At 53.3% G+C, this 19,848-nt stretch overlaps 1 protein-coding gene across 1 annotated transcript; it reads right to left on the bottom strand.

Moving 5' to 3' along the window:
* Nucleotides 1-553: 553 nt before the first annotated feature.
* On the bottom strand, nucleotides 554-19,684 carry LOC113962091 (translocating chain-associated membrane protein 2-like). Its single transcript, XM_027672905.1, has 11 exons — nucleotides 19,488-19,684; nucleotides 10,543-10,606; nucleotides 8,291-8,400; nucleotides 7,974-8,090; nucleotides 6,374-6,432; nucleotides 5,730-5,814; nucleotides 5,544-5,614; nucleotides 4,795-4,899; nucleotides 4,520-4,678; nucleotides 3,377-3,549; nucleotides 554-2,792 (listed from the first exon to the last, which is right to left on the bottom strand). The coding sequence occupies exons 1-11, from the start codon at nucleotides 19,605-19,607 to the stop codon at nucleotides 2,719-2,721; spliced, it is 1,137 nt and encodes a 378-aa protein (XP_027528706.1). The 5' UTR covers nucleotides 19,608-19,684; the 3' UTR covers nucleotides 554-2,718.
* Between the last annotated feature and the right edge of the window lie 164 nt (nucleotides 19,685-19,848).

The following is a 19,848-nucleotide window of genomic DNA, read 5'->3' as shown; positions in this document are numbered from 1 at the left end:
AAAAAACAAATGATAGAAAGAACACATGGAAATGCTTCCATAACAAACTATCCCTTTTCCTGGTAGCTCTATCAAAAGGAAAACAAAAAACCACATAAATGTAGCATATGTTGTACATACATACTAAAGAGGGAGGGTGTTCAGCTACTGCTAAAGTACAGAGAGGCTACAACATAAGGCACTTGGGATACAAAGCATCATCAGCTACTGTACGAAGAGACAGCATTGTGCAAGTGGAAAAGCTGCCTGAAGCAAAGCAGGCAGGCAGGAGGAATCATTCAGCAGCCAGCTTTTTGGGGGGCTGTTATGTGTCACCTGTTAACAGAGCCAACAGCTCAGCTGCTGTGAGGCACCGGCTCTGCGGAAAGGACCGGCCGAGGCTCCGGAGAGATCCCGGCCAGCAGTCGCTCTTGGAGGGCATGTGGCAGTGGATGGCTGGGGAGGGGAAGAGGAAGAGAAAGGAAAAACCTCTCACACTAGACCTTTTCCATGTCCTCCCTAAACATAAAGCTGTTTTCCCCCTCTGGTCTCGCTGCCCTGCAGGTACTGCCATTGTCTCTGAGCCAAAATGAGGAGCAACTGCAAGATACCTCCAAGGGCTCTGCTCCAACCTCCTTCCTCAGCTCCCCCGAGAAAGGGGGAAACCCTCTCCTGCCAATCTCTCTCGCTTGACACTCATAGGTCGTGAGGATGGAGGACCAACAGGAATTTGACCAATTGTCCTCGTATCCCTGAACATTTTCTCCCTCCAGTGCATCCCCAACAAGGAGAGGGGAAGGAAGGGACAAAAGGCACCCACAGAAACAGGGAAATCCCCAACTCAGCTCAAAGAGGGGCAGAAAATCAACTCTCACCCATTCCTCAAAACACAACTGATGAGAAGAACACCTGCGCCAGCCTCAAGCTGGAATTGCACTGGGAGAGAGCCAGAGCTCAGCTGCCCGAAGGGCTGAGCAAGGGGCACACCAAGCATCAATCCTGGACTGCCTATGGAAGAGCACCCCAGCTCCCCCCAGCTCTGTGCCCTCTCTCCTCGCCCAGCCAAGGGAACACACGAGTCGCCTGTTCCTGCGGCGGCAAAGCAGAACTAAAGCTACGCCCGACTTTGCTGCACAAGAGGCACCAACAGCAAAGCCCAGCTTAGGGACTGCCCTGGAGGAGAGTGTGGGGTGAGAGGTGCCACTGCTGCTCACCTGCCAAACCCAGCCTGGTGTGTGGCACCCCAAAGAAGTTCAGTGAGATGGCACTGACCCACGAAACCCCAAGCAGATGCTGCTCCTCAGCAGCAAGGGATCAAGCCGGTGGGATCTGGCTTTCCACAAAAGCTCCTGCCAGCACAAGGAGGTGGGAGCGGGCAGGAGCAAGAGGGGAAAGTGGTCTGCAGCAACAGATGGCCTCTGAGGTAGATTTGAGACAACTCCATCTGCCAACAGCTACACGTCACAAGTCAGGCTTTTCCTAAAACGTGAGCTGCTCCTTGCAGCCCTGGCTTCCTTCCCCTTCCCTCCCTGTCATCTCGTTCACAGCTCGGAAAGGGATGAAGGGGATAGATTTTTTGGAAGAAACCCTGGATTTGATAGCACCTTGGGTGGATACAAGCACTGTATCCTTTGGAAACAAAGAGTGAAGCTGGTGGCTACCGATGGCACGGCTGGACTGGTACGGTAGGGATGAGGAAGGCTGAGGTGACAGCACGAGGGGCACAGTCCCATTGATGCAAAAACCCTTTGCAGCAGCCAGTTTGTCATCTGGACACGGTCAGGAGCCACAAGAACACCAGGTCCACGAGGCACAGACAAGCTGGCAAAGGGCCAGGCCAGCGCTCAGAGCGGGGCAGGACTCAAGGTTTCACCTGGACCTGAGGATGGTGCTGCCCCACGACAAGGCACTGTGAGCTGCAGAGCTGCTCAGCTCTTGGGGCTGGGAGGTCCAGAACAACCACAGGGCAGCCAAGAGAGACCAAGCTGTACCAGAAGAGCTGGGGCAAGCAGAGGCTGGGAGGTGGGCCTTCCATATGAAGAAGGAAATTCTCTCCTCTCTCTGCTGCCCAACTCTCCAAAATTAGCTCAAAACCAGGGGTCAGAAAAGCCCCACGTAACCAGGGGTCCGCCATGAGACAAGACAGGGCTGAGGTTCCTCCCTCAGACCCTGGTCTCTCTTTGCAGCATCACCACCCTGCCAAGCGCTGGCCCCATCTCACCTGAGAGTGCCCCAGGGCCTCAGGATCTCACAGCCCCAGCACACTCCCCCAGGAACCTGTTCCCATAACACACATTTGGTGCCTTCAAGCTGTCGTGGCCCTGTCCCAGGGACTCAGGGAAGCACCATGAAGAGAGAGGGGAGGAACATGCTGTGGGAGAAAAAAGGATCGTTTGGAACCGTCTACGACACATTTGTAACCATTAACCAAAATAACCAAACACTAAAATAGAAAAGAAAAAAACCAAAATTGCACACTGATTTACCATCAAACAGAGGAAGGCAAAACCAGGAGGGCTGGAAAAGGTTCCTACGAGGGGAAGGGAGCGGGGGAAAGGGACCTTTTTGGTTTTATTGCAAATGGTTCAAGAGAGCAAGAGAGGAAGGGAGGAGAGCGAGAGACACCTTGGGAAGATGACTGGTTTCCAAGCCACTCAAGACGCCGCCCATGAGGACCAGGAGGAGGGGCTGCTTAGTCTTGGTATCTCGCTCTCCTCCCCAGGAGACAACCCTTGGCTTCTACGGGGACTTCAGCTTCTTGGTTCGAGGTGAGGTGCCGTTCTCTGCTTTCACCACCCCGTTTTCATGGTAACCTGGGGACGGCAATGAAAGGCAATGAAGCTGGTGAAGGGTCTAGAGGTTAAGTCCTATGAGGAGCGACTCAGGGAGTTGGGGTTGTTCAACCTGGAGAAAAGGAGACTCGGGGTGACCTTTTCCCCCTCTACAACTCCCTGACAGGATGGTGGAGCCAGGTGGGGGTCGGGCTTACTCCCAGGGAACAAGTGACAGGACAAGAGGACGTAGCCTCAAGCTGTGCCAAGGGAGGTTCAGGTTGGACATTTCTTCACAGAAAGGGTGATTAAGCATTGGAATGGGCTTCCCAGGGAGGTGGCAGAGTCCCCATCCCTGGAGGTGTTCAAGAAACACCTGGACGTGGCACTTAGTGCCATGGTCTAATTGACGTGGTGGTGTTCATCCATAGGTTGGACTCGATGACCTCAGAGGTCTTTTCCAACCTAATTGTCCCTTGCACAAGCCAAACCATTAACCCTCTCAGGCCTGGCCCACAGACATGGGGAAAGCCCCCACTGTGCCAGGACGCTGCTGGGGACCCTCTGAGGGGGTGCTGAACCACAGGACTGATACCTCCCACGGTGCCACCCGTCCCAGCACTCACCCGAGTCCCTCTTGAGCAGCTTGGTTTGCTGCTTGGTGCCGGTGGTGGTGGTGGCAACTCGCTTCCGACTGCTCTGCTCGTTCCAGTACTCCCTCCAGCGCCGCAGCTGGAAGTGGATGAAGCGCCACATCACCGAGGCCTGGAAGAGGCACACCAACAGCAGCACACTCATTCTGGCAGGGGTGGAGAAGAGGCAGGCTGAGAACAGAGCAGCGAGGCCACCCCCGACCCAGCCTTCCACCCACACCGGGGCCAATGGCCCCCCGGGTGGCAGGTGCCATCCTTAGAGCTGCCACCACCTCTCCTTCCTGCCATCCCCCGAGCAAAGAGCAGCCACCTCCCTTTCCCTCCACACCATAAAGCTCTCAGGTGCTCGGGGCATTGCTGATTGTTACAACTTCAGGGCAAGAATGGATCAACAGGATCATCTCGACCAGCACTGCCCAAGCCACACTCTGCACAGTCAAGGTATGACATTCCCAACTTCTCTGTACATCTAAAAGATGGATGTGGTTGAAAGGGAGCTAAGAAGGTTCCCCAAATCCTCATGTGTGCCAGCAGTCCATGGCTTCAAAAAGCTTGGGAATGACCAGGCCTAGCAAATTCTGAACTGAACCCAAAGCTGCTGTATGGCTGAGAAAGGCTCCCAGTCTTGACAGACAGACTGCAAGGCATGAGGAGCCCATCCTATATTCTGCTTCCCACGTCAACATGTCCAAGCAGAAGGGAAAATGCATTTTCCTTGACCACATCTGTGTTATTGCACTTAAAGTTGCAGTAGGGAAAGTCTGTAAGCCCTTCTCTAGGATAGACTCATGCTTTATAATTTCACTCAATGAACACTTTATTTGATGTTTTTTTCCCCTCCGTAGCCTTTAAACCCCTCCTTGCTTCCTTCACACCCCTTCAGCTCACTAGGACCTTCCCTAAATGGAACCAAGATCAGATCCCCACTGGCATTTGGATGGAGCTCTGAGCAGCTTGGTCCAGTGGAAGGTGTCCCTGCCTATAGCAGGGGGTTGGAACGAGATGAGCTTTGAGGTCCTCTCCAACCCAAACCATTCTGTGATTCTGTGACTTCCAAACTCGGCAGAACCCACCTTGAGATAACACAGCCAAGGAAGACACAGCAGACATTCCTACCTGAAAAGGATATGGTTGAAGAGGAAGCTGAAAAAGTTCCCTCTCTCAGGGTCCAGGGCCTGGCTCTCCACCCGTGGCAGCCCAAAGCCAATGACCAGGATGTACAAGGTGAGGGTGAAGAGCCTGGTGACCACGAACACGACAGCCCAGACATTAAACCTGTGGGAGGGACAAGCAGAACTGTGGGCAGGAGCAGCTCCCAGCACTGAGATCAAGCCATGTGGCTCTCCCAGGCTCTGGGGGAGGTGGAAGCCCTGGGCAGCTCCCCTGCTTACAGCTTCTCATTGTTCTCATCCGTGAAGTAAACCAGCCTGGCCATGTGGAAGAAGAACTCAGCCAAGTACTGCAACAGCAAGAGGATCAGCCCCAAGCGGGTTAAACTAGGAGGGAAGAGGAAGAAAAAAGCATCACTGGTCAACCTTCATCCTTCCAATCCAGCTACAGCCTCTCCCCTGCCATTCCTGAGCTGCAGCACCAGCCTAAAGCCAGGCCTTTCTGCAGCTGTGGGGTAAAACTGCAGTGGGGGAAATCCCTGTCCCCAAACCATCAGCACAGCCCAAACCAGTAGGAATCCAACACAAAACCCTAACTGCTGGCAAGGCTGCTCTGCTTTTTATCATAGAATGATCTGTGTTGGAAGGGACCTTAAAGATCATGCAGTCCCAACCCCCTGCCATGGGCAGTGACACTTTCCACTACCCCAGGTTGCTGAGAGCCCCATCCAACCTGGCCTTGAACAATTCCAGGAATGGAGCAGCCACAGCTGTGACAGAGCCTCACCACCCTCACAGGGAAGAATTTCTTCCTAATATCTAACCTAAATCTCTCTTCTTTTAGTTTAAAAACATTCCCCCTTGTCCCATCACTACCCGCTTGTGCAAAAAGTCACTGTCCACTGAAACACTCCACTTTATTCCCTTTAAGCCTCCCACCCCACTGAGGATTCCCAGGTGACTCCCACTGCAAAAGGAGCTGCTCAGCCCCATTCCTGGAGCAGGATGTGGTGCTGAGGGAGGTGACTCACTTGAGCAGGTAGGCGCCGGCGATGTGCACCAGGTAGAGTGCGATGCAGCGCAGTTGGCGGGGGATCTCCTCCTGGCAGGGCAGAGAGCCATGTCAACCTCTCAACCCTCTTCACCTGCCCTCTCCCAAAACTCCCTCTCCCAAAACCCAGCGTGTGGGGTCCCCTGTTTGCCCACCTGGCTCTCACCTTGCGAACTTTTTGGAAGTAGAGCTCCGGCAGGGCGTGCAGCCAGTACGCCAGCTGGCACAGGTAGAAAAACTTCACCTGGAACCTGAAATGCAGGGATGATCCATGAGAGCCAACCAAGGGCATGGCAGGACCCCAAGGACCTGGGTGGCAGGGCAGCATTGGGCAATCCCTCCACTGCTTTGAAGCCACAGGATTCAGGAGGCATCATTTCTGGGCTGAAATTATTTGTTGAGCCAAGACAGCCACACCTGGAGTTTATCCAGATGCTCCTGCTGTGGTTTCCATGCCCTCAGCAAATCTCACTTTTGTAAAACCCTCCCAAAAGGGGAGGGTTATCCCCCACTTCATTCCTACTGTGAAAAATAAACAGCAAAGAGACTTGCCCGAGGTGATGCAGGAAACAGCCAGGATGAGTAATGGGGGCCACAGGACCTTTCTCATGGGGGAAACCCTCTGGAACACCCTCCCCAGGCTCACAAATGAGATATCCACCATTCCTCATAACCTCACTGCAGCATCCTTGCAGCAGGGTGCATGCAAAGGGTGCTGTGGTGTCAGCACCCCTCTCCCAGCCACAGGGAAAACCGTGGAGAGGAAGGAAGTGGTCAGCCCCAGAACAAAATACCCTCACAAGTGCTTACGGAAGATAAACATGCGGGTAGTTTTCCCACAGACTCCGGGGGTTTGATACGTATCCTTCCTGAGAAAGAGAAGAGATGCAAGGCTTCAGCAAAATAATCAGGTTATGACAGGGTGGGCTGATGTTACAGTGAAACAAGGAACTGGGGATGACACTCAGCCTGCAGAAAAAAACGTGTCCCCTGCGAGAGCCAAGGCTGAGCTTGCCAAAGCTCAGACACGTTTGCAGGTCTCTAGTAACCCTATAAAATCTCTCCAGGCCCTGTGTTTGGGGGCTGAAGGTTCCTTGCTTAGTTGCACAGATGTTCCCAGGTTCAGGACAGGATGTTCTGGAGGTGTGGGGGTGAGATGCCTGTAACTGTGCATGGTCTGTGGGGCTTCTCCCTCACCGGTCTGTGCAACCAAGTATCACTTAAGCAACCAGAAGTACTACTGATGAGAAAGGGGAACAGAAAACACCTACAGAACCAATTTATTATGCCTTGGACAGTTTAATTTTCCACCTCTTAACTTATGCTTGCAGGCGGGTTACAGGATGTGGCTCCCCTCTTGCTCCTGCCACGGGGATGTTGCACTGGGCTTTGGAAGGAGGTGTTGGCATGGGAAACATGTCCTGTCAAGTCACCATCATCCACGCCCTGTCTGCCCTAAGCCCTTTTTTCAGCTGGGGGAAGCCAGGGGAAGTGCAAGTGCTGTGAAGGGCGACCTGCTTGGAGCACACGGGGTGTTTGGGGAGCACATAACAGCAAGGAGGAGGCTCCGGCCCCGCAGCTGGTGAGGGACAGGTCTGGCACTGGGAAAGGGGAGCCCAAAACCAGCAGCATCAACTGTGTTACCAGTGTTTCCCTCCTCAGAGCCCAACAGGACAGAGGCAGTGCCAGCAGACCTCTGAAATGCTGGCCTTGAAAGGGGTACTCTAAGGGGAGCTGGTAGGACCCTCCAAGCAGTGGAAAGGGGATCCATCCCCAGCTGGACCCCAATGGCTGCAGGCAGCAAAGCACCATCACTTCACACTGCCAAAATAGCCAGATCTCTCCCACAACACCTGCTCTTCCCTCCCCCTTCCTCCCCAAAAAGAGGGAGGATTTCTTCTCCCAGCAGTTTTGGGTTGACACATTCCCAATGCACCCAAGGAACAGCGTGGCTTTCCTGTTCTCAGCGATCCCCTCACTGTCAGCTTGCCAGGAAAGGGACCACAAAGAGGGATCCCAAAAATCTGCCCATTAGCCCCACAACCCTGCAAAAGGCATCCAAAAACCTCAAAGAACTGAATGTAAATAAAGAGGAAAATAAGAATCTGAGAAAGATGATCCGGAGCAGCAGATGGAGATGATGAGACCAGGCAGGATTTCTGAGGACCAGCTCCAAAAACATCTCACATCCCATTAGCTTATGCCTTGCACAGTGCAGAAGAAGGATCTCCCAAAACTGCCCTCACTCAGTGGCTGGAAAGATCCACCACACTTGAAAACTAAACTTGCTGAAATGTGCCCGTTTTGGCCCAGGGGCTGGCTGGGGACTCTGCTGCCAGTGGGATTTTGTGCTCCAGAAACCCCGAATTCCCCCTTGGCAACCAAAATCCCAGCCATTCCCGTGCCTTACCGTCACCACGACGTACAAGCACCAGATCACAGAGGTGAGGTGGAAGGCAACCAGCTGCCCTGACTCATTGAACTTGCTGTGTTTGACCTTGGAGAGATGCAGACGCCTGTTGATTTTCTGGGAAGGAGCAGAGGAAGAGAGAAAAAACCAAGAAAAGATGAGCCGCCGGGTCATCAACCCTCTCTCCTCCTCATCCCAAGCAGCCTCCAGAGGTGAAGGCTCACTCATAATCCTTAACCCCCAGAACAGCATTTAACTGCAGCAGCACCATGGGATTTGAGGTATTTTGGTGGCTCAAGACATGGAATGGCACTCACGTCCAGGGCGTATTCCTGCACCACCGCGTGCAGGATGATGGCGATGAAGATGTAGAAGAGGATGGTGACCAGATCCTTCAGCCCATAGTGATACTGGACCAGCTCCCCATCTGCAAAACACCAAACAGTGGGGCAAATCCCCATGACCCAAATGATTTCCAGGTGAGGGTTTAAGGGTTAGTGGGGCAGGGGGGTTATTCCCAATATGGGGACACCAGAGAGAGGTCATTACTGTGCCAGGGCTCCATCCAGGGTTAGTTCATGGCAGAGGTGGGTGGTTTCTCCTCCAATAGTTACACACCTCAAGGGAGGAGACACTCAGGAGGCCTCAAGCTTCCCCTGCCAGAGATGAGGGGCTGGGGACAGCTTGGGTATGGAGGCAGGAATTTATCAGCCTGCCAGGATGAAGACATGGAAGGCTGAAGCAGGTGATGGGATCAGGGATGCCCCACTGAGAACAGCAGGGCTCAGGATGGCATTTCCACCCCCTCAGTTATAATCTAGCACCCAGTCTCTTCCACTCATCCCTGAAAGCTGCTGGAGCAGGATTCAGCTGCCGAAATGCAGATGCCTTGTGCTATTAAGAGATCTGAGATAGCAGCAAGGGGATGGAGGATGAGAAATAGGACCCACGGGAGGCCATGCTCTTCTGGAGCAATGGGAGACCCAACGGCACCCAAAATACCCCAGACAGCTGCATTAAGGTGACTATTTGCAGCCCTGCAGCTTATGGAGAAGAAGCAGATTTAGGAAAGCTGCTGTCCTTGTGGTGCGCTGCAGAAAGCATCTTGTCACCAGCCCTGTTTACCCTTGAGCAAAGCTTTAGTTCAGATTTTTAAGATTTGAACAGGATTTATGAAAACATCTGGCAAAGGATATGAAATTACCCTGTCCTTAGAAGCCCGGCTGGGTGCTGTGCAAGCCCAGAGGTAAACATGGTGCCTGTATCCCAGAGCAAGGCAAAAGATTGAATTGCAGGTCCCAAGAAAATAATATCATGCACATGTGCAACCACTCTGCCTCGTCTCCCCTCTCTCAGAAGCTGCTCTAGCAGGAGCTGTGAGGGATGTGAAACAGCCTTGGAAAAATTCAGATGAGCAATAACCCTTCCTCCAAACAAGCTGCTGCAGCAAGGTCTCTCTCCCCAAGGCCTCAGCCACCTCATAGTCTACACTGAAGCCCCATTACCTGGCTCTGGTGAGGTGTTTCTGTGCCCTCCCTGAGTTTTCTGGCATCAGGAAAGAATAAATCCCTTAAAAACCAGCAGGAAGTTGTCTGGACTGTGCCATAGGGGAGCACAGACCAATTTAATCTGGGAGCTGGATGACTTCTTCAGCCCTAACGTTCAAAGATTTTAAGGGCAGAGCTTTTATCTTCCGCATGTCTGCCTCACTGTAGTCCCACTAATCCCAACACCCTGCTCTTTCTTTGGATGATTACTCAAACACTTCCAATTAACTGCAGTTTTCTGCCACCAAGCCAGGCTCTGTGCCCCAGGCGTTTGGCTCATCCTGAGCTCGGGCTTTACCCAAACCACCTCCTGCTGTCTCCACGCCAGTGCCCAGATCACTGCCAGATCCAGGGGGGCTCTGAGCCAGGAAGGTAGCAACCAGCAGCCAAAATATGAACAGGGGCTGAGCCTCCAGCTGCCTCCTGGCTGGCAGCTGGGGCACATCCTCTGGTCTGTTTGGTTCAGAGCTGCACCACCTCAGAGCCTCCTCAAATCAAACGTGAACCAGGCCCATAACCTGCCTTGTCCTGTGCACCTCCACACATTCACCTTGTTCCATCCCTCCAAAAATCAGCAAGGCAGGAACAATTGTGTAGCCCCTACTGCTTAGCAAAGAGGTAAACCCCTCCCGCTCCCCAGCAGGACATGGAGGTACTCCAGGCATGCAATCAGGCAGTTTGATCCTGCCTGACCAGGCTTGGAGCAGGATCCTCACCCTGCAGGGAGCATAGAGCAGCCTGGCCATGGCAGAAACACAGAGGAAGCCCCAAAACCCCCTGGAAAGCATTTCTTCCCAACCCTGGCAGCATGAGGGCTGGCAGACATGATCAGAGTGCTCTGAGCTGCTCAAACTTTGCTTCTTCGCAAAATATCTTATTGTTAACATCTCCTTCACCACCAGACAAGAGCCTGGGCAGTGTGATCAGTACAGGGTGAGCCCGGGCCAGCTGGCAAAGAGGATTTGGGACAGACCACGACTCAATCCTCCCCTTGGGGTGTCTGGAGCAGAGGCATCTCTTACCTGCTGTAGGCACACTAACGTTGTACTGAGGTAAGATGAACAGGAAGGCAGTCTTGGCTGTGACCTGTAAAAGACACACAGAAGGGAAAAAAAGCAAAACAGTTGTTGATTCCATTCCTCTGCCACCATTTACTCTCTTTTCCTACCACAAAGGGAAAGGTAAATTGTCCAGGGAGATGTACAAGCACCTGCTTCACTCGCAGAAACATCTTTCAGCAAGGAGATTGCAAGAGAAGTGGTTTGCCAACAGAGACTTGGGATTTGGGAAGGAGAAAGAGAGGTATAAAGGAGGGAGAAACCCGGAAGAACAACACAGCTGGAAAAGCCATGAGCCAACCTGACAGGGGAAGCCTCTTGGTTCCCCTCAGGGATGAGCATCTCTCCAGGAGCGTGGACCATCCTCATACGTGACCTGCTGCTCAAGGGACACTGGGAACTGACCCAACTGGCTATTTGCATTAATTAAAACTAGCCCTCATTCCCATCCACTTGCACAGCCACACTGGGAATCCAGCCTGGGTAGGGATGGCAGCACCCGCACATGAGAAACTCTGAACTGGCTACACATGGATTTAGCTCCACGTATTTGTGGAGACTCCTCCACTTGGTGAGGCTGGACCCCTCTAGAGTCTGTGCAGGCACCCATGAAGGTCCAACAGGGCAGGGGAAAAGTAGCTTTGACAGACAAGCTGAATCTCACACTAGTTACCCACAAGATTCCAGATGCATGTACAAAACAGGAATAAAAAAGCCTGGGATGACATATCAGGGACCCTGCAAACCAGGGCTGTGCTGCTCACTCTTCATTTATTGAATCATAGAATAGAATCATGGAATAACTTGAGCTGGAAGGGACCCACAAGGATCACTGAAGTCTAACTCCTGGCCTTGCACAGGACACCCCCAGAATCCCACCATGTCCCTGAGAGTGTTGCCCAAACGCTCCTTGAGCTCTGCAGCCTTGGGGCCATGACCACTTCCCTGGGGAGCCTGTTCAGTGCCCAACCACCCTCTAGGGGAAGAACTTTCTCCTGATATCCAGCCTAAACCTCTCCAGAAACAGCTTCATGCTGTTCTCTCTGGTCCTGTCTAAATTGCTTTTAATTCAAGGGAATGATCCTTCCCAGCAATGAAGCAGGAGGGTTTGTGGGAATGGGGCACAGCATTCCACCCCAGTGCATCCACAGGATGCCCCAAAGCTGCACCTCTGAGACCAACACACCCTCGAGCCTGGGGCCACAGCTCAGTGCACAAACATCTGACAGCAAACGTGTCTTCGTCCCATCCAACCCCACAGTGCCAGCAGGTCACCAAATTTTTACCTTTCCAAGGGCTCCCAGCCAACCCCTCCAACGCTTTGCAAGCACCCACCTTCATACACAACCAGCCCCAAAAAATCCCATGCCAGTCCAACACCGATGGAGATGAGCTGCATTTCACACAGACGTAGCTACCACCGTTCCAGAGCTGCAGGCTATTAAAATCCCAGCTGGAAATTGCTCCACAGCTTGTGGGGGGGGGACACAGGGCCTTTGCCAACCGTTCCCATTCTGCCTCCATGAGCATTGAGCAACCGGCCAGTGGCTCCGCTCCGCTGGCACAGGCGAGGGACAGAAAACTCCACAGTGTCTTTTCAGGATGTTTGGGGATTTAATTTTTTTTTCCCACTTAAAAAAAAGGAAATCCCACATGTTGCGCTCTGTTTGTGGAGGAGTAGATGCAAGAAAAGCTCTGCTGCAGGATATGGAGACCACGGGCAGAGTCTGGGGTGGGGATGGAAAAAGTGCATCGCCCGGCTTTCAGCTGGCTTAAGGAGACACTGCTGGCTCTTACAGACCTTGCTGGCCAGGAAAGCCAAGTTGCTTCATCCCAGAGCGGTACAGCACATCCAGGACCTGGACTTCACATCCAAACCCCGTCACGAGCTGGTAAAGGGTATGATATAAACACACAGAGCCAGCGGTGGCCGCGATGCTGCGGGGACGGGTGGACGTGTCATGGAAGTGCTGACGGCAGCAGGCACTGAAGGATTTACAGCTACCCAAGGACCTGGCTGACATCCAGAGCTATACACAGCTGGAAAGAAGACATCATCTACAGATGAAGCCTCCTAACCTGCTGGAGGGGCCATAGGCCAGACTTGTGAGTCCAAGAAAATGACCCTGGAGTATCTCTGGAGTGGGAAGAAAAGCCAGCATGGTGCTCAGCCCCAACACAGTTTGCAAGGACTCTCCTAATCTTTTTTTCTAGAGGGCCTGGTAGGAAGGTTTCATCCATCCACTCCAGCATCAAGCAATGCTTTGTCCCATCTCCACACCTGCCTTTGCTTCCTATAGGCTGAAGACCACCAGCAGCTTCAGAGGTCACCTTTGCACCCCCTCACCTTTCATTACAGAGGGGTAGTGGGTTGTTTTCTGAAGTCTAATTAAAATATTTTACTGCCAAAGACAAATATAACATCCTGGACACAGGCAGGCTCCTGATGGACCAGTTTCCAAGGACAAACTGCCTGTCTGCTCCGTTTGACAGATGGGGGAGCCCAGGCAAACCTGCAGCTGCTCCTGCAGCCACTCACTAAAGTGCTACAGCGGCCAAATACGAACTCCAGGCATCCAACCTTCCCATCTTACAGAGTTTACATGGAGGGAAGGTCTCCTCTAAGGCACCAAAGGCATTTCCTTCTCCTGCAACCAGTTGGGAAGTGTTCACACTGACTATGAAACACACACCTGGACAGGGAGCCTTCCCCTCCAGGCATCACTGCAAGGACATCTTGGTTCAGACAGTCATTGCTTCTAGCAGCAGATGGAGCATGAAACACATGAGATGAACCACCCTGAGCAGGACACTGGTACATTCCTCCCTCTGGAAGGTGAGGGACATGCTGCACATCCATGGGGGGACCTGCATCTTGTTGATGTTTCTCACCACATGCCCCTTGCCAGTGGGCACAGAGGGACAGGGGACTTGACCAAGGTCATGGCTGAGCTCCAGCAAGTGAACATCAAGCTCCAAACTCCCACATAACCCCCTCAGTATCCCATCCACTATATCAACTGGGAGCACCCATAGTGCACCCATTGCTACACAGCCCTGAGTGGTGTATAGTGCCAGGCACACCACGGAGCAGCTTAAGCCTCCTGGAAAACAGGGAACACCAGAACCGTGACCTCCAGCAATGGCACCTCCAGCTCCCCTGCAAGGGAGGAAACCAGGTTTCCTTGGCTTAGGAAGGAGCAACGAGCACCAGGGATGGCAAAGCTTTAGGGATTGCATTGAGCATTTCACAGGCAGCCAGAGAAAGCAGAAGTTTGGAACGGGAAGAGCAACATGAGGATTATTCAGAGGCACAAGACGTTCGCTGCCTGTTTGTTCTGAAACAAGATGCTGGTATGGGAAAGGAAGTGCCAGGCACGCTCCTGCCCTGCAGGGCAGGAGAAGAGCCAGAGCTGCCACTAAACTGCTGCTGGCAGAAGGGGAATTCATAGAATCATAGAATAATTTAGGTTGGAAAAGCCCTCTAAGATCACTGAGTCCAACCATGAACTCAGCACTGCCAAGCCCACCACTAACCCATGTCCACAAGTGTCACATCTACATGTTTTCTGAACACTTCAGGGATGGTGATTCCACCACTGTCCCAGGCAGCCTGTTCCAATGCCTGAGCACCCTTTCAGTGAAGACATTTTTCCCAATATCCAACTGGCTATTAAAATCCCTAAACCTTCCCCTGCACAACTTTTTATAGGGTGGGAGAGGGGTTTGTCTCCATGGGACGCACAGAACAGGGACCACGTAGGAAAGGCTGTACCTTCCTCATACACTCCTCATCCACTCCTTGCCCGGCATTAAGGGCATCTCTATGCAGAGGGAGATGCTCCTCATCCTGCCTTGCATGAGGGATGTGGTGAGTGGGGATATGGGTTAGTGATGGGCTTAGCAGAGCTGGGTTAGACATGATGAACTCAGAGGCCTTTTCCTACCTTAATAGTTCTATGATTCTATGTGCCTGAACCAGGCAAATTTGGGAAGCAGTCATCCTGGGAGCTCTCTACAGCCATGCAGAGGGAACAGTATCCTCAGCAGTGAGTGGGTTTCTGGTGGTTAAAGCCACTGATGTGAGAACCAAAGGGCAGACGGATGGTGAAGACGCAAAAGTCCACGTGTCCATCAAGACCAGAGTTTCCCGCGATGCTCAGGACAGGGATGAGGCTGTTTCTCATGGCTAAAAATCAAACCAGCACATCCACCTCACAGCCCTTGATGGCAGAGCAATGGATAAAGCCAAACAATCCCAGCACTACTACACTATGCATCTTTATTTACTATGCATCTACTATCTACCACTAGGCATCTACTCCTGATAATGTGGTGACTGGAAAAATCCAAACACCCACCATCCTGGCAATTGCTGTTTAATACAGAGCAGCAAAGCTCCTCCTACTCTTTTTTAGAATCACAGAACAGCTTGGTTTGGAAGGGACCTTAAAGATCGTCTTGTTCCAACCCCCTGCCATTGGCAGGGACACCTTCCACTAGACCAGGTTGTTCCAAGCCCCATCCAGCAATTTAAAAAATGCTGTTTTTTCCCTGCCACAAAAGGCTCCAAGGGTCCAAACCCAAATCCCAATTACACTTGTGCAGATAAGCACGTGGCTTTTAATAAAGGGATCTAACCACGTGCATCCAGGCAGTTTAGCACCTCTCCCAAAATCTACCTGCTGCAACTAAACACCAATATGTTCAGGAAAGAGGGATAATTTTTGAGCATCCTTCACAGAGGGGTACCAGGCACTCTATGAACTCGGGGAACAGCTTGCCCAGAGTGGTCGTGGACACTCCATCCCTGGAAGTGTTCAAGGCCAGGTTGGATGGGGCTTGGAGCAACCTGAGATAGTGGAAGGTGCTCCTGCCCATGGCAGGGGATGGAATGAAATGATCTTTAAGGTCCCTTCCAACTCAAACCATTCTGGGATTCTATAAAACCTGTTTCCCTTCTCGAAAGCCTCATCCCAGTGGGATTTGCAGTTGCTGTCTCTACCCCAGCCAGGAGCCCCCAGGCACTCTGCCTGCCCCACGGTCCTCCTTGAATTAAAATCACTTTGCAGGAAGGAAGCAGCTCCAAACCTCTGGTGGGGGAGGCTGGGGGAGTTTCTGCAGTCAGAGCTGGGAAAATATTTCCAGGGCTTGAAAAACAGCTCAAACTAATTACAGATAAAACGCTGTCTGAAGGATTCTCTCGCAATGTGGGGGTATTTTTCCCCCAACCAGTCAGAGTTTGAAAGACAAACTTGCTGACCCACGGTATGGATTGACACAAGCCCTATATGTAAACTAAAGGCCAAACTTTGGACCAAAGCCTTTAAAAGTAAACATCTGGCTGTGACAAAAAACCCTTTTCGAGGGCGGCGCAGCCCCTCTGCTCCCACAGACACGCTCATCCCTCAGCACAGCATGATTTTCACTGCCTCACACTCCCTCCTGTTTATTCCTTTTTTAAAACTAAACCTAAGTTCTGCCTTTTTTCCCCCCTTTTTCCCCCTCTTCCCCAACTATTCAGCCCTTAATGCCGCCCGCATGGCCTCAGCTCCCACATCTGGAAACGACCAGGGGAGGCAGAAACACGGTTTTTTTTCCCGTATTAGCAAGGAGAAAGGCCTTAATTTTTTAGAGTACTACGGAGGGGACCGGGAAGGGGGAAGTATATTTAGCAGGAAGCCTGGAAATAGCAGCTCATTCGTCAGCCGCCTTCGCTTGACAGTGTCACAACCCAGAGTTTGGGAGCCCGTGACTCACACTCTGCTCACAGGGGAAAGCCCAGCAAGGCCACGGCAACTCTTATAAAACAATGGGTTTTAACTCTATTATCACTTTCTTATCATCACCCCACGCATAAAACTGAGCCTTAGTTTCCCCATTTTAGAGATTGCGGCAGCAGCCCCCATCTAACACAGGAACTTGCCCAAAATCAGTGAGGTCTTCCGCAAACTCAACCCACTGATTGACCCACCCCAGACAGGACACAGGTCACCAGCCAGCTGCAGGTTAAACCCAGCCTGGCCTTGGCTTCATTTTTCTGCAAAGCAGGGTGGAAAAATACATGCAAAGCAATTTCTGCAGGAGGATGGGAAGCACCTGTTTCGCGTTTCTATCACTTAAAATAGCTTTTTACCAAAAAAAAACAAAAAAAGAGGAGGCTTTTCTTTCCGTGCTCCAGCAGCCACACACACACGTGGCAAAATCCCTCCCTGGCACCACACAGACACAAACCAGGTGCGTTTCACACCCTGAAGGCTTAAGGCAGGCTGGGAATGAAAAACACTGCATAGTGCCAAGCTCTGGACAGCTCTTTTTAGGGAAACCCCCTCCAAGCCTGGGATTTCCCTCTCTGAGCAATGCTATGATCATGTAAAACACTGGAATAATCAAATCCAACACACCTGTAACATCGGTGAGCAGCCTCATGCCACACTTTGTGCCCCCAAATCCCATCATGTCCCACAGCTCCCTGCTGTGGAGGAATTCCCAGGTTGGTGAATCTGTTTGGAGGGGAAAGGTTGGGCACCCAAAAGGATACTCAGGGTGCACCTTGCTTGGGGAAAGGGAGACATCCATCAGCCCTCCAGCATCATCCTGAGCAGGGTGCTGGAGCAAGGAAGCGCTCAGCTCCTGGGGGATGCCTGGGAAAAGGTTAAAAATCTTATTTGTGTCTTCCCAAAGAAACCTCCCCTGCAGGAAACGGCCTATTGTGAGCAGGATTCGGCCGCTTCCGCTGAGCCTGAGCCTGGCTGTGGCCACCAGCATCAGGAAGGTGGAAGCCCGGCTGTGGGGTGGGAAGCAGGGATGAAAGGAGGAGAAGGGAGAGCGACGTGTCCTCCTCACCATGGCAAAGGAGGAGATGAAAAGGTGTCAAAAGGCAGAAATATCTGAGCTGCCACCAAAAGTCACCACAGAGGGGTGGCACAAATGGGCATGGATGGTTTAGAGGGCTGGGGAAGAGCAGAGCCTGATTTCTCCTCCAGAGGAAAAGAAAGCAGGAGAAATAACCATAAAAATAAAATAAAATAAAATACCCACAAGGATCAAGAGCTGTCTCAAACCCCATGCTCAGGCCCATGGTGTGATTCTTGGGGTGTGCTGTGCAGGGCCAGGAGTTGGACAAAATGATCCTGATGGGTCCCTTCCAACTCAGCATATTCCATGGTTCTGTGATTGTGTGATGATGCCAGGCAGGGATGCAGCCAGGCAGTGCACAGGGAGCACTGGAACCCACCCCAGCACGGCAAGCACCGTCTCCCTGAGGTCTGCGGGGAGAGCAGCAAACTGCTGCCTTCAGCATCCCAGGGAGGTTTAATTAAAAGACACTAAAAAAATCAGGAACACCACAAACTCCTCCCTGCTGGCATCTCCACAGGGGGGTTCATCACATTTCAAACCATCCTCAGAGCATCACGTCAACCAAAATCACTCCCAAGCCCAGCTACCAACTCTCCAGGACGGGGTTCCTGATAGGCAGCCACAGGCACCAGCATCCCGAAAAAACCACCTGCAGGGAGAAACCCTGAGATAGAGATGAGACCTCACCGACTTTTTTCTTTTTAAAGTACCACAATGAAACTTGCAGCCCAACTTTGTAAGCATTTGCATGTGGCTGTGGAATGCAGCTGGCCCTCTTGGGCTAGTTTTGAAACCCTTAAATAAATATATATATATATATGCACAACCACATCGAAAGGGGGTTTGAGTGCTGGAAGCCACTCGCTCATTCAAAGCATTCGCAGCAAAAAAAAAAAAAGGGGGGGGGGGGGAGGGGGGGGGGGAGAGAAAAGCAAGGGGGGCTCCAGCGGGAGGGAATTAAGGAAATGGATTTCCTCCTCCTGCGATTTGCTGCAAGAAGGAGCCTTTCCTCCTCCGCCAGGCCCCCCGGCCACCCCTTTCCCATCCGGATTTGCTTTGAAACGTGGCACTGCGCTGGAGGGGAGGGTTCAGCGGGGGAAGGGGGGGGGTCCGGCCCGGCTGTGCCGCTGACCACGGGCTCGCAGCCTCGGCCGTGGGTGCCCGGAGCCAAGAGAAGCCACACGGCCTCCAGCGCTCCCGTCTCCTCACCGAGAAGAGGGAAGGGAAAAAAGCAAGCTGGGAGGGAAGGAGCCGGAGCAGGGGGAGAGCGGCATTCCGGGCATGGCGCTGGCGGGGCAGCGGCATTCCCGGGGGGGCTCCGGGTGAAGGTATCCCATGGAGGAGCGGGGATGCCTTCTCATGGCCCAAGGTGGGATGGCCAGGATGAGGAAAGGCCAGGGAGCCGCTGGTGTCCTGCCCGAGGCCCAGGAGCCCCCGGTGCTCGTCCCACGGCGCTGGCTGCGGAGAAAATACCTGGAAAAGGGGTAATGTTAAAGAAGAAGAAAAAATGGGGGAAAAAAAAGGCAAAAAAAAAATTCTTCCCACTTCCAAGAGCTGGGAATATCAGCCAGGGCTTGGTTTCTCTCTGTGTGAGGCTGATGCACCCCACCTCAGTGCTTGGGGCATCCCAGCAGCAGGGGTGGGTTTGGAGAAGGGGGTTTGACATCCCCTGTGCTGCCCCTTCCCAAACCAGGGACCCCGGGCAGGGCTGGAGCAGGGGAAGAAGGATGTGCCACTCCAAAAGTCAGTACCAGGCTGGGTCCCCAAAGGAATTTGTGGGACACACACCTCTCTGGTGGTGGGTGAGAGACGGGGAATGAATGGGGCGGCGCTGTGCCCCCCCAGACGGAGGGGTCCCGCATCGCAGAGCCCCCTCCCCAAGCGGGATGGGGGCTCCTGGTCGGAGTGCGGACCCCCCTGAGCCGAGACAGCCCCGGGGGGGGACACCCCGTGCAGAACGACGGGGGTGACCTGGTCCACGGGGTGGGGACACACACACAGCCGGCCCCGGCGGGGAAGGGGGATGCGGATGGAGGGGGGGCTCTCACCTCGAACATGAGGGCGATGAGGACGCTGAGCACCAGGCAGAAGCCGATGTCGGCGTGGTTGTGGATGAGGAACTCCTGGCTGAAGAGCGGGTGGCTCTTGGCCCGCCGGCGGAAGGCCATGGCCGGGGCCGAGCCGAGCCGAGCCCAAACTTCCCCGGGCCCCGCGGAACTTCGCGGAGCTCCGCGACGGCCCCGCGCAGGCGCCGCCGCTGAGCCCTCCCCGCGCCCGCCCGGCCCCGCACGGCCCCAGCCCCGACCCCGCCCCGGCACGGCACGGACCCGGCACAGCAGCGGGCACGGCCCCGACCCCGCCCCGGCACGGCACGGACCCGGCACAGCACCGGGCACGGCCTCGACCCCG

This window comes from Neopelma chrysocephalum, unplaced genomic scaffold (genome assembly GCF_003984885.1).
Source record: "Neopelma chrysocephalum unplaced genomic scaffold, ASM398488v2 Primary Assembly neopelma1_104966, whole genome shotgun sequence".
Lineage (NCBI taxonomy): Eukaryota > Metazoa > Chordata > Aves > Passeriformes > Pipridae > Neopelma > Neopelma chrysocephalum.
Note: the sequence above shows the minus strand (reverse complement) of the source record. Positions and strands in the feature narration are given on the sequence as shown.

Bases quoted from the DNA above. Each gene is read 5' to 3' on its own strand.
- LOC113962091 (XM_027672905.1), bottom strand. From the start codon at position 19,607: ATGGCCTTCCGCCGGCGGGCCAAGAGCCACCCGCTCTTCAGCCAGGAG. The intron at 5,815-6,373 runs GTAAGCACTTGT...CCTGCATTTCAG, and splicing joins TACCCGCATGTTTATCTTCC to GTTCCAGGTGAAGTTTTTCT. The intron at 5,615-5,729 runs GTGAGAGCCAGG...CTGCCCTGCCAG, and splicing joins ACTTCCAAAAAGTTCGCAAG to GAGGAGATCCCCCGCCAACT.